The sequence below is a fragment of the Sciurus carolinensis genome, chromosome 4 (genome assembly GCF_902686445.1).
Source record: "Sciurus carolinensis chromosome 4, mSciCar1.2, whole genome shotgun sequence".
NCBI lineage: Eukaryota > Metazoa > Chordata > Mammalia > Rodentia > Sciuridae > Sciurus > Sciurus carolinensis.
Genome location: NC_062216.1, coordinates 108,177,955 through 108,192,942, shown reverse-complemented (window position 1 = coordinate 108,192,942; position 14,988 = coordinate 108,177,955). Strand labels below are relative to the sequence as shown.

At 35.0% G+C, this 14,988-nt stretch overlaps 1 protein-coding gene across 3 annotated transcripts in view; it reads left to right on the top strand.

Annotated features, from left to right (window-relative positions):
* Window positions 1-14,988, top strand: part of Rpap3 (RNA polymerase II associated protein 3) — a 35,439-nt gene that overhangs the window by 6,330 nt on the left and 14,121 nt on the right. For all 3 annotated transcript variants that reach the window (XM_047551523.1, XM_047551521.1, XM_047551522.1), the window contains exons 4-9: window positions 1,117-1,239; window positions 1,934-2,061; window positions 4,564-4,685; window positions 5,338-5,408; window positions 6,819-6,944; window positions 8,680-8,807. In XM_047551523.1, the coding sequence (XP_047407479.1) occupies window positions 1,117-1,239; window positions 1,934-2,061; window positions 4,564-4,685; window positions 5,338-5,408; window positions 6,819-6,944; window positions 8,680-8,807 (698 nt within the window). The remainder of the gene's footprint in view (window positions 1-1,116; window positions 1,240-1,933; window positions 2,062-4,563; window positions 4,686-5,337; window positions 5,409-6,818; window positions 6,945-8,679; window positions 8,808-14,988) is intronic.

The following is a 14,988-nucleotide window of genomic DNA, read 5'->3' as shown; positions in this document are numbered from 1 at the left end:
GTGGGTAATTTTGGCTGCAGTATCAGCAGGCTGATGCTATTTCTAGAATCTTCATGATAAAACACAGTTAATTTCAGTCTGTTTTAAAGTTCTTTCAGTGAAACCAAGCATTGATTTTGCTTTGTAATTTATTGACAATGTATATTTCTTACATATATAATTAAATAGTATGTGTATTACATGCAAACACAATTTTGTTTATATAATGGTTAAAAAGTTTGCTTTAATGAACTTTAATGCTTATTGATTTAAGATATCTTATTATTTGGTGCAATATGCTGCTTAGCTGAATTTAGTCATTACACATACTTGTATTGAAATACTACATTGCACCCCATAAATATGTACATTTATGATATGTCCAGTAAAAGTACAATTATTTAAAAATATTTTAGTAAAATCAATCTTTTAGCACAAGTGATAAAAATGTGATTTTGAAAAATCCTGGTTGGTCTATGAAATTATTTATTATTATGAAAAAGAGTATGTCTTTATACTTGCTTTGGTAGAGTTAGCTATATTTTGTAATACATAGGTAGATGGTGTAATATAGAGAGTGAGAGCTCTCTGGAGGAGGCAGACAGCCTGAATTCAGATACCTACTCAAGTCATTTACTAGCTGAGTGACCTTGAGTAACTTGTTTTTTAGTTCCCTCAAATGAAAAACATGAGTAATCGTATCTACCTCATAGGTTGTTAGGAGGATCAGGAGTTAGTTGTGCTCTAAAAGTGGTTTTTGTTGTAAAATAAGGAATAATTTTTTAAAAAACTCTTTCTCTCTGCTTTTGGGTGTTACGTACATTAGTTTAGAGTTACTTGAGACTTATGTTAAGCAATAATACCTCACTGTGAATAATTTGATATAGGAGTAATTTGTAGATTCTATTGACTTAGCTTACTTTATGAATTCAAAGTCAGATTCTGTTTGGATTTTGGTTTTCTAAACACGGGCACCTTTTTTCTCTGGATGTAATTTTGACATGAGAGGTTATTCAGATTGCTGCTTTTATTGGCCTTTTAGGTCTTTAGGTTGTAATAAGTTAAATTCACTTAAGGATAATTTATTTCCCCCCATTGGTCATGCAATTATGAGCACTTTTCTCCTTACAATTTAAGGACAGTATCCTTGATGAACTTGATAAAGAAGATACTACCCGCGATTCTGTGTCTCAAGAATCAGAGTCAGAAGAGGATGGGATTCATGTAGATTCACAAAAGGCTCTTGCTCTAAAAGAAAAGGTACGTTTTAGCTTTAGGTTCCTTCAGTTGAGCAAGTTAAATAGAAAATCATGTGAACTCTGAAACTTCTTCAACATGCTTAGGGATTGTTCTAAGTTGTTATTGGCTATATCCCAATTGGGAGGCAGTGTACATAGTAGTTAAGAGTACGTTCTCTAGATCCAGATTAGTTACTTGGTTATATTTGTGACAAGCTCTTTGAACTGCTTGTACCTCAGTTTTCTCAACTGTACAGTGAGATTAACATTTTTATTAAACTTCAGTGGGTTGTTGTAAGCATGAAATGAATTGTATACAAAGTGCTTGGGTCATATGTGGAGTTGTAACATGGTTTGTGGTAGTAGACAGAAAAACTTGAAGTCAGTGTGTGATTCTTAGCATAAATAATATATTCCACCCCTCCATTTCACAGGCCAACTTTGGTTACTTTTTGCAGTGTTAAAATTCCTCTGAGATGCCTAATTTCTGTAAAATCAGTTATATTGCTTTTCAAAGTGGTGGAATTTTTTCCAGATTAAATTCATCTCGATACCTTTCTTTTGTTAGTTTCTTTGGGTCGATATTGTCAATAAAAGTATACTACTTGATATTTTACTTGTTTTTCTGCCATGGTTTTGTGTTGCCATACAATGACTATATGGTGAATTTCAGCACTCATATAAAGAACATTTTGCTTAATTTTCTTTTCTTTCAGGGTAATAAATACTTCAAACAGGGGAAATACGATGAAGCAATTGAGTGCTACACAAAAGGCATGGATGCTGATCCATATAATCCTGTGTTGCCAACAAATAGAGCATCAGCATACTTTAGGTTGAAAAAGTAAGGACTTTCCGTAAAGTATGCGAATGGCTTATATATATGTGGAGACTGATGTTTTAAAGTCTTTCATAGTAAATTGTATAGGACAGATTGAAAATGTATTGCATTTCTTTTCCACTGTAAACTCTTACATTTTAATTCTCTTTTTTTATTTATTTCTCTTTATTTATACCATTGTAAACATCTAGGTGCTCTAACTATGCTCCTATTGCTAACTTTACTAAGGTGGTCCTCCTCTAAAAGTTGAATAATGATGTTATTTACCTAATTCATAAAAGAAAAATATCCCGTTGGGTAAAAATGTTTGGTAATTAATTTCCCTCTATTTGAAAAACTACTTATCCACTATTTAATCCAGAGAATTTTCATTATGATAAACGTATGTTCCAACATTTGTCTATCTTTAAATCATATTCTTTAAGTATGTATTTTTTATTATTTTTTTTTAATTTTGATTCATTTGTACACAAGTAGGGTACAACTTTCATTTCTCTGGTTGTACATGAAGTAGAGTCACACCATTCACATAATCATACATGTACATAGAGTAATGATGTTTGTCTCACTCTATTATCTTTCCTTCCTCCCACCCCTTCTCCACCTCTCATTTTCCTCTGTACAATCCATCCTTCCTCCATTCTTGCCTCCCCCCCCGTTATGTATCATCATCCACTTATCAGAGAAATAAGTACATATATTTTTTTAGTTGTAGATGGACACAATACCTTTTATTATTTATTTATTTTTATGTAGTGCTAAAGTACATAAGAGGCAGGCGCTCCACCACTGAGTCACAACCCCAACCCCTTTTAAGGACATATTTAATGTTGAGGAACATAAAATGTGTTATTGTCTTATTCAGGATGCTGGCCTATCACAAGAATTTTTAAAAAAGACATTCTTTTTTTTTTAAAGGTACTAGAAATTGAACCCGGGGTGCTTAACTATTGAGCTACATTCCCCGGCCCTTTGTATTTTTTTTATTTTGAGACAGGGTCTTGCTAAGTTACAGAGATCATCTTTGAACTTGTGATCCTTCTGCCTCAGCCTCCCAAGTCACTGGAATTACAGGCCTGTGCCACCATGCCTGGCTCATCTCTATTCTTTACATTGGTCTGTTGCCTGTTCCTGTTCATTCCATACTATCTTTGATTATTATACTGTAATAAGTCTTGACATTTGGTGTAGGGCATATTCTCCTACCTTATTCTTCAGCAGTGTCCTGGATATTCCTGAACTTTTTTGCTCAGCAGTTTAAATTTCAGAATCGTTGCCTCAAATTCCTTGAAGCATCCTGTTGTGATTTTGATTAGGGTTTTTTTTTTTTTTTTTTTTCCCTGTGTTTGTGTGGTGCTTACAAATGTGCTCAAAAGTGGGTGGGCAAGCCTTTTACTCCTGCCAGAAAGGCATGCTATTGGAACCTGGCCAGCAAGCCTGCCTGCCTGGGTGGGCAGTCCTCCTGCTTTTATCCTTAACACTCGCTGCCCTTTGCCCTGATTGAAGGAACTTGGGGTACAGCCTATGCAGTTAGCTAATTTTAAAATTGGGGCAGGCAAATGGTAGGGCTATAATTAAAATGGCTATAAATGAATCCAATTAAGACTAAATTCTTAATTCTGAAAATGGACCACTGGACATTGTACTTCTCACATACTGAACCCAGAGCCTGGTGTGTGATAGGCAAGTGCTCTGCTACTGAACTTATATCCCTGGCCTTGAGTTTTCTTTAATGTCTTTAAAGATGGTTTAAAAATTTTCTGCATTAGTGTTTTTTATGTCTTTGCTAGTTTTTGTTGGTGGTGGTGGTGGTAGGTAGTGGTGGGTGGTCTATAGTAAAGGTGCCACCTTGGTAAATTATTTTAGCAGTGTCTCTAGATTGCTTTGAATTTTCTGTGTGGGCTATCATATCATCTGAGAATCATGTTAGTTTTTTTCCTTCATTCCCAGTTTTCTTACCTTGTATTTCTTGTGGAATTGCATTGAGGACTTCTAGTGAAATACTGAAAAAAAAAAAAAAAAAAAAGTACTATTTTGAACCTTCTTGTTTTTTGTATTAAAGTTTTGCCATTAAGAAATATTGCTCTTGCTAGGTGAAGTGGTGCACATTTATAATCCTAGCTACCAGGGAGGCTGAGGCAAGAAGATTGCAAATTAAGGCTAGCCCTGGCAATTTAGTGAGACCCTGTCTTAAAAAAAAAAAAAGGACTGGGGATGATGTTGCTCAGTGGTGAAATGCCCCTGGGTTCAATCCTTAGTATCCCCCACCAAAAAGAAGAAAGTACTAGTAATGTAACTCAGTGGTTCAATACCTAGTACTGGGGGGGGCAGGGGGAGGAAGAGAATTGCGACTTTTAAGTAGTCTTAAGTAAAAGGAGGCAGGACATGTGACTTTAATTGGGAAGAATATCCCTTTTTTAGGGATTTCAGAAACAAACTTTGAAAATGTTGGTTTAATAAATGCTTTTTATTAATTTCACTTACTTTAATTTTCTTACATTGCAGATTTGCTGTTGCTGAGTCTGATTGTAATTTAGCAATTGCCTTAAGTAGAAGCTATACAAAGGCTTATGCTAGACGAGGTGCTGCTCGATTTGCTTTGCAAAAATTAGAGGATGCTAAAAAAGGTATTAATATTTTTTAGGTTGTCATTATCTAAAAACTTTTAAAAAGAATACTAAATGATTGATTACAGTTAATTACCCAGAGAGCTTTCCAGGAAATATTTGAACAAAGCTTATTTTTGTAATTTAAAAGGTGTCTTATTTTGGGAAAGAAAACTTCATTTGCCATTAATCAGACTTGGGTTCAAATTCTCATTTCACTGTGTACTGTCACACCATATGTGACCACTATCTTCTGTGATGTTCAGTTTCTTATCTGAAATAGATGAAAACATCTTGTTGGCTTTTGTGAGGCAAGAGAGTGCATATAAGGCTCTTAGCATGTTTTAATTTATTTGTAAATTCTAAGTCTTCTGTTCATAAAAATAGATATGTGTAGTCTAAATTACGAAGTCTGAATAAAGGTGATGTCTAATAGATTTTGTTGCTGCTTGGTTTAATGTTGTACACCTCATAATGGCAAATATTCTCGGAGCTGGTGGAAGATGGTTTGTTATAGAATTCTGTTAGAAGAATGAAGAAAGTTCAGTAGCTTAATGTCAGTATTTCTTAGTTCTGCTTTCATTTTGCTGTAGGATAATTATCTATATGTCACTTGGCAACAAATGATTATTGTAGTTTTTTAAAAAATTCTTTTATCTTCTGTTTTCCTAAGATTATGAAAAAGTATTAGAATTGGAACCAAATAACTTTGAAGCAATGAATGAACTCAGGAAAATTAATCAGGTAAATTACAGCCATTTAAGTTCATTATTTACAACCTTTATTTGATGAAGTTAAAGCTTTTTGCATAGATTTTATACTACTAATTTCTTAATATAAAGCTTTAAAATTTTTTTTTGTACCAACAGAGTTTTAAAAATGCATTTGCAGGGCTGGGGATATAGCTCAGTTGGTAGAGTGCTTGCTTTGCAGGCACAAGGCCTTGTGTTCAATCCTCAGCATCGCAAAAAAAAAAAAAAAAAAACCCAAAAAAACCAAAAAAAAAAAAAAAAAAATTTGCAAGTTAGAGGCAGTGTAATGGCATTTAAAGATCCTTAACTGATCATTATTTTTAAAAGCTGACTGAGGTCTTTAGAACTACTTTTTAACTACTTTAAAACTACTGTTTACTTTTTGCCAAATAACAATTATTTTTTAACTCATTGTTTTGTTTTGCTTTTGGTGTGTGCTCTGATTTCTGTACTAAGCTTTTGTATATATCTTTGATTTTAAGTTACTTCAGCCTTATAGTTTGTATCATAGCAAAAATGATACTAATTTTAACAGGAAATAGTTTCAGTGTAACATTAGTAATTGTAACATTATTCAAACAGTATTCCGCTCTGATGTATAGTATTGAGCAGTTGCAAATTCCTTTCAGTTTGCCTTTGAATCAACCTTACAATTGTTTTGCAATCTTTGAAACATTGAGAAAAAAGTGACAATGATTAGGGAAAATCTGCTTTTAAATACTACCATTACTTTTCACACATAAATTCTGCTGGTAAATATGTCAACTTCATTATAAATGTGAACTGTATTATTGTGTACATTGTCTTAGGTCAAGTAATAATTGAATATTAAATTTGAGAAATTTGGAATGAGGACCCCCCCTGCCTCCTCCCCACCATACTGGAGTTTACAGGGTCTTGTTCTTGCTGGGCAAGCATTATACCACTGAGCTACATCCCTACCCCCTGCCCTTTTTATTAGTAACATGGTCTCAGGAAGTTGTCCAGGTTGACCTCAAACTTGTGATGCTTCTGCCTCAGTGTCTCGAGTAACTGAGATTAGAGTCATATACCACCGTACCCAGCCGATGTGATGTTGCTTGACTGCTGTGTGTTTTGAAAACAGCCTCTACAGTAGTGCCTGACCTGTTTAGAAATTCAGTAAATATTTGTTGAATAAACAAATGAACAACTCTCTTTAGTAGACACTATTTTAATTGGGAATAAGAAGCACATTAAATTTGTTATACATGAGAATAACACACACATTTTTCTTTTTTAGTTAGAGAATTTGAGTAGAAAAAAAATATTTTGTCAGTTATCTGAATGTAGCAGAAATTCTATGTATTTGAGTAGTTTACATTTTAAAACCAAGTATGTATGCATTTGTATTACTTGTTTAACTAACTGCTGTGTCTTCTAGGCTACAACATTCAAAGAAAACTCATATCCAAAGGAAGCTGCTATAGTGACTAAGTCAGCTGATAGAGAGAAAAAACAAATTGAAGAACAGAAAAATAAGCAGCAGGCCATTTCAGAAAAAGATCTGGTAACCCAAAGGGATTCCAACATAAATATGTTTTGCTGAGCGTTTACTGTTACATTTTGTGTGTGTCAGTTGTTTCTGTCTTCTTTAATGTTATATTAAAATTCTTGAATAGGAACTGGGGGGAATTACATATACTAAAACCTCTGGAGCCTACTAATTCATAATTTGAGTAATTGATGACAATACATAAATTTTAAAATAATTATAGAACAAACTACTTATGAGCATTTTAACGTAGGATTTACATATAGATAGTTATAAATGTAATAAATTACAGCTCATTCTTGTAATGTACACAGGGTACATTTCACATAGTGTAATTCCTATACATGAGTTGAGGAGATTTAATTTGATGTCTTTATAGCTTTTCATGAGCCCACAGAGGATTTGTAATAAATATTTATGGAAGGATTGATGATATCTGAATGATTATAAATAATTGTTATATTGCAGTAAGGTTAATTTTCTATTTAGGCACATTAATGTTACTGAAGAATGAACTGTATAATTCTGGTACAGCATTATTTCACAGAAATTAAGGATGAAATTCTTACATACAGTTTCTGATTTATCAATGACAGTATAACATTTGGACCTTTATTAAAATGTGTTTTTACATTTATGTTTTGTATAATATTCAGAATAAGGGTAAATGCTACAAAGAATTATAGTAGATATATTCCCCCCCTCCTTTTTCTGAAAAGAGGGTAACACTATTTAAAAATAAAATAACCTATACTTGTTTTCAGTGGCTGCGGTGGCAGGGCTGTGGAGCTTCAGGGCTTTAGGGCAGTACTGCTTCTGCTGCCTGCGACCTAGGGCCTAGCATCTGTAAGGAGTTTAGAATTCACTTTGGAAGTTTGATAATTTTAGCTTATGCATTGAGCTGATAATAGACATTGAGGAAAAGAACATGTGCTGTAGGCATGGGAGGTCCAGACTGGCCTCTGGTGCGGGAGGTGAGATGGCATACCTTGCGGAGCTCAGAGTTGGCTTACTAGAAGCTAAGTGCCTATAAGGAGATACTGGGGCCTTGGGAAAGAAGGTGACTATGAACTTGCTTTTGTTATGATCATTGGTCAGGATTACTGCTCATCCTCTGCAGCCCCTTTGAGATTCAGAGAGGCCAGGAAGGATGTGGGCCAGCTTTACCCTGTGTGTGCTTGGAGGAGTGCTGCCCACCTACCTTTATCCTTGTCCAGTGCCATGTGCTGCTGCACAGGACTGCAGCTGCCCGGGGACTTGCTGGGACCACCTTCCTGTGCAGGGGAGTTTGGGCTAGGGACAGCATAGAGGTTTTCTTTGTAGTCTCATTCCTAAATTGTTAACTGTATTTGAATTATCCTGGTTTGGGTTATTTAGGCCACATGGGGAAAATACGTATGTGAGTATGGCAGAAAAGAGTTGCTTTACCTACAGAAAGAGGTTCATTTGTTAGCACCAAGAACATGGGGATGTATGGTTGAAGTTTCAGAATTTAAGCTGAAACAGTAACTAAAGTTTTAAACAAAAGGTGTTGAAGTACATTAAAAGATTTGCTTAATGTGCAAAAGAAAACTTACACTAGAGTCTAAAACATGTCTCAAGAACTAGATTTTTAACAACTAAAATGTACCTTATACTGATTTAATATTGATGAATATTCAACATGCTAAGAAAGTTTCTAACAATTTGAATTTATTTTTTTTTCTGCATATTTTTTGGTTCTTCTGTATACTTCTGTTCAAAATCATAGGGGAATGCATTTTTCAAAGAGGGGAAATACGAAAGAGCAATTGAATGCTATACTCGAGGAATAGCAGCAGATGGCGCTAATGCCCTTCTTCCTGCTAACCGAGCTATGGCCTATCTGAAGATTCAGAAGTAAGTATTGGTTATATTGTAATGCTTTTCAGGATAAAAATGTATCATAATTTGACATATTAGCTAACCAATAAGTTAAAGTTTAGTTTATTTAATTTTGAGTGTTTAGTTAAAGCTAAATGAAAGGAAAAATTTAAAAGGGAAAGAAATTGTACATGTGGTATAGTAGTAGGCACATAGTACTTTTCAGTAAATGTTCTTTTTAGTATTTTCCCACTTTTAATAGTTTCACATTATACAATTTAGTCTTACATTATATGGTTTATGGATGTTGTTGTGAATCATTGATTTTAAAATTATTCTTAACCTTAAAACCCTTATGACAAAGTCTTATTTGGAGGTGTTTTTTTTTTTTTTTTTTTGGGGGGGGGGTGTGCTGGGGATTGAACCCAGGGCCTTGTGCTTGCAAGGCAAGCACTCTACCGACTGAGCTATCTCCCCAGCCCCTTGGAGGTGTTTTATATGCATATACACATGTATAAGAAAAGAGAACTGCTGTCATTGAAACTGCTGCTGGATGACGTAACTAAACCTTGGTCCTCTGATATTAACCACTTTTTTATGGGTGTGCTTGGGGCTCTGAGTTGAGTGCTCAGTAGAATAATATCTGATGGCTGAAACTAACTTACACTTCTGTGTCTCTTGTAATAATACTTCACACACTAGTGCCAGAATTTATAAAAAGAGTCTATAAATGTTATAAATAGAGATTAGAAATTTATTCAGTACCATGGGCCTTTTTGATTGCATGATATTCTCAGGATATTATTTTGAAATGCATAATTATCCAGCTAGGATTACAGAAGATACCAGTTGTATTGAAATAACAGTTTTAAGAGTATTAAAATTTGTGGTTATTAACTCACTATAAAATGAGAAATTGCACTTAAAATATAGACAAATTAAAAATTTTAAATGACATATATTGGAAGGTTTGAATATGAAAGCTAGGCTTTGGGTGATCTTTGACCCATATTGCTCAGTAAACAGGTGTGGATAAGGAATACTCAAAAGCAATATAGATGTTTAAGTTACCAGTATGATAACTCATGACTTGAGTCTTTGGCATCTGAATGTCTGATAGGGGCAGAGTTGCCCAGGAGTTGACCAGCTGTCTCAGAAGTGTCTATAGATAGGGTACCATAATCACATGCAGACAAACAGCAGGTTAAATTATTGCTGTGATTCTGAAATAATGGTCAGCATAAATAATATTTTGAGGTATCTATAGCATTTATAATATGATATGAAAATACCTGATTTTTGTTGGTGGCAGTTATAGTACTGTTTTTACTACTGTGGTTGGTTATCTGTATTTATAATTGAAAGAAATTTCACTAAAAAGGTTAGTGAAAAAAAAGGTTGTTATTTTTTTCCCCATCCAAGTTTTTAACCAAAGGACCTCAGGTTAGGAACCCTGTTGCAGAGGTAATTTTGGTTATATATTTAGCCTCATTTAAATTAGAACTAGATAGATTGTTTTGTTGATTAGTCAGAGATCATTGCATCTCTTGCTAACTTATGAAAATTTGAATTTTACTCTTTAAAGGTTGTGCATTGGTTTAAAAATTGTAAAGCCTGAATTCTTTGCTTTGATTAATGCCAATAAAAATACCTTCTTATAGTTGAGGAATTATATTTGCATTTATAAGAGCTCTAATTTGTTGTATTAGTTTTATTGCTTTAGTTGACAATCATGTTAGAGCATACTATGACAAACTAGCAGAGTATTATTTTAAATTAAAAGAATTATGTTACTTTTATTTGTAAAGTCTTTTAGATTCATATTTCATATCAGAAGTTTTCTCCACCACAAGGAATCTCTTGTCATGTATTACAGACTAGATGAACAACATCCAAAGGAAAAACTTTTTAAACTTGAATAGTTCTTATTTTAGTCATCCACACTGTAGCTTGGGTTCCCACAAACTGTCAAATTAAGGCTTATGAGATTGACTGGTGGGAGGGGAGAATTAGTAGTGTAGTCAGCCTTATCTGGCAGCAGGGGGTTAACAGGGAGTAAGAAGAAATTCACCTAGGTTGGGCAACCACGGTTTCTAGAGAACATGGTTTCCCGAGGTGCTAGTCTACATGAGTAGGGCATTAGGGAGCTCAGCATGATATCCTTGAGTTACAGTGGTTGAGCTGGTGGGTTGTGGAATGGAGGTTGATGGATGGTGAACTTCAGAAGCTCTAGATCAGAAATGGGCTCAGAAGTTTGGGATAGTGCTTGAGGATTGAACAAGAACCAGTTTTATATCTTTTGTTAGAGGGAGCAAAGCATAGATTTAGAGATATGATTAGAGGAAAAGGACCCAGTAGTATTAGATACTTGATATAGGAAACAGTATTGAGGGTTGGTCACAGAAATAAGGTAGAATTATGGCTGCTATAACAAACTGGGCTAAGACTTGGTTTAGCATAGAGGTCACCTACTGCTGATTAGGGATGGAATAGAGATAGAGCAAGCAGACCTAACTGAAGTTCAGAGCTCAGGAGCTAGGAAGGGACTAGGAAAGGACTGTTTACTGAACTAACCATCTTTATTATTTCTGTTTTTGATTAGTTTGTCTTCTCTGAAATCTTCTAAGAGGTGCTTGTAGATTGGATTTTTCTAAATCCAGGTTATACTTTGAGTGTGCACAAATGATGTTTAACAATTTAAGAAAGACATATCAATCCATTGTCAAAGAAAAATCTACCTGTTTTTAAATTCACAGTTTCAAAATAATTGTGGATTTTCTTCAGTTTTAAAATAGAACATGTTTTTTGAATATGCAGTTATGGCTTCCTAAACATTTATCTTCTAAATTTTCTTTGCATTGGGCTGTTTGGAAGTTTTCTGATTTACTTAGCAAACATTTATCAAGCCAGAATTCGTCAGGTGTCCTGGTATAGGCACTATGGAAGATATTAAGTGTACATTTATTAAATATACAGTTGTTTTTAAGCAACTTGAAGTTTGGAGGAAAAGACAGGAAAGGAGACCATAAATTATTAGAATACACTGTGATAACGATGTGAGGACTTATCTTATGGGAGTTCACAGTAGGAAAATCACTGGTACAGAATGAATCTGGGTAGGGGAGTGCATGGAAAGCTACTTAAGGAGCTCAAACCCAACTGAACTCTCACATGGTAGTATGAGTTAGTGAGGTGAAGAAACAGGGTGATTGTCCTAGTACAGATTGGGAGTGGGATAGTTCATGGCTCTTCTGGAGGGGGCAGTGGCAGAGAGAAGGCCTGAGAATCAGGTCCCTGACTGTTCTCTGTGAATGAGTTTGACTTTATTCTGAAAAGTGGGGACCATGCAAGTCTTTTAAAATGGGAGAATGATACAGTCAGGCAAATGGGAAGTAAACTGGTAATGGGCATGTGCACACATATTCTTTTTTTCACAATTTACAGTGAAATAAAGAAATTCAAGATGTTCTTTCCTTAGAAATTCTGATTTTACACATGAATCTTGTTTTAAGGGTAAGATGGCATTCATTTAGGCCTTGGGGAGAATGTAATCAGGAATTTATTTATTTATTTATTTATTTTTATTATTGTAAACAAATGGGATACATGTTGTTTCTCTGTACATGGAATAAAGGCATACCATTTGTGTAATCATAAATTTACATAGGGTAATGTTGTTTGATTCATTCTGTTATTTTTTTCCCCTTCCTCCCCACCCCTCCCACCCCTCTTTTCCCTCTATACAGTCGTTCCTTCCTCCATTCTTGCTCCCCTCCCTAACCCTAACTCTAACCCTAACACTAACCCCTCCCACCCCCCATTATGTGTCATCATCCACTTATTAGCGATATCATTCGTCCATTGGTTTTTTGAGATTGGCTTATCTCACTTAGCATGATATTCTCCAGTTTCATCCATTTGCCTGCAAATGCCATAATTTTATCATTCTTTATGGCTGAGTAATATTCCATTGTATATATATACCACAGTTTCTTTATCCATTCATCAGTTGAAGGACATCTAGGTTGGTTCCACAATCTGGCTATTGTGAACTGAGCAGCTATGAACATTGATGTGGCTGTATCTCTGTAATATGCTGATTTTAAGTCCTTTGGGTATAAGCCAAGGAGTGGGATAGCTGGGTCAAATGGTGGTTCCATTCCAAGTTTCTAAGGAGTCTCCACACTGCTTTCCAGAATGGCTGCACTAATTTGCAGCCCCACCAGCAATGTAAGAGTGTACCTTTCTCCCCACATCCTCGCCAACACCTGTTGTTGCTTGTATTCTTGATAATCGCCATTCTAATTGGGGTGAGATGGAATCTTGGAGTGGTTTTGATTTGCATTTCTCTTATTACTAGAGATGTTGAACATTTTTCCATATGTTTGTTGATTGCTTGTATATCTTCTTCTGTGAAGTGTCTATTCATTTCCTTAGCCCATTTGTCGATTGGATTATTTGCATTCTTGGTGCAGAGTTTTTTGAGTTCTTTATAGATTCTGGAGATTAGTGCTCTATCTGAAGTATGAGTGGCAAAGATTTTCTCCCACTCTGTAGGCTCTTTCTTCACATTGCTGATAGTTTCCTTTGCTGAGAGAAAGCTTTTTAGTTTGAATCTATCCCAGTTATTAATTCTTGCTTTTATTTCTTGTGCTATGGGAGTCCTGTTGAGGAAGTCTGGTCCTAAGCCGACATGTTGAAGCTCTGGACCTACTTTTTCTTCTATAAGATGCAAGGTCTCTGGTCTGATTCCGAGATCCTTAATCCATTTTGAGTTTAGTTTTGTGCATGGTGAGAGATATGGGTTTAGTTTCATTCTGTTGCATATGGATTTCCAATTCTCCCAGCACCATTTGTTGAAGAGGCTATCTTTTCTCCATTGCATATTTTTGGAACCTTTGTCTAGTATGAGAAAATTGTATTTATTAGGGTTTGTGTCCGTGTCCTCTATTCTGTACCATTGATCCACCTTTCTATTTTGGTACCAATACCATGCCGTTTTTGTTACTATTGCTTTGTAGTAGAGTTGAAGATCTGGTATTGCGATACCCCCTGCTTCACTCTTTCTGCCAAGGATTGCTTTAGCTATTCTGGGTTTTTTATTCTTCCAGATGAATTTCATAATTGCTTGCTCTATTTCTGTAAGGTACATCATTGGGATTTTCATTGGAATTGCATTGAATTTGTATAGCACTTTTGGTAGTATGGCCATTTTGACAATATTAATTCTTCCTATCCAAGAACATGGGAGATCTTTCCATCTTCTAAGGTTTTCTTTAATTTCTTTCTTTAGTGTTCTGTAGTTCTCATTGTAGAGGTCTTTCACCTCGTTTGTGAGATTGATTCCCAAGTATTTTATTTTTTTCGAAGCTATTGTGAATGGGGTAGTTTTCCTGATTTCTCTTTCTGAAGATTCATCGCTTATGTATAAAAATGCCTTAGATTTATGTGCATTGATCTTAATATCCCGCTACTTTACTGAATTCACTTATGAGATCTAAAAGTTTTCTGGTGGAATTTCCTGGTTCCTCTAAGTATACAATCATATCATCAGCAAATAGGGATAGTTTGAGTTCTTCTTTTCCTATTCGTATCCCTTTAATTTCTTTGGTCTGTCTAATTGCTCTGGCTAGAGTTTCAAGGACGATATTGAATAGAAGTGGTGAAAGAGGGCATCCCTGCCTTGTTCCAGTTTTTAGAGGGAATGCTTTCAGTTTTTCACCATTTAGAATGATATTAGCCATGGGCTTAGCGTAGATGGCCTTTACAATGTTAAGGAATGTTCCCACTATCCCTCTTTTTTCTAGTGTTTTGAGCATGAAGGGATGCTGTATTTTATCAAATGCTTTTTCTGCATCTATCGAAATAATCATGTGATTCTTGACTTTAAGTCTATTGATATGGTGAATGACATTTATTGATTTCCTGATGTTGAACCAACCTTGCATCCCTGGGATGAAACCCACTTGATCATGGTGCACCATCTTTTTAATATGTTTTTGTATGCGATTTGCTAAAATTTTGTTGAGAATTTTTGCGTCGATGTTCATTAAGGATATTGGTCTGAAATTTTCTTTCCTTGATGTGTCTCTGTCTGGTTTAGGTATCAGGGGAATATTGGCTTCATAGAATGAGTTTGGGAGGGTTCCCTCCTCTTCTATTTTATGGAATACTTTGAGAAGTATTGGAATGAGTTCTTCTTTAAAGGTTTTGTAGA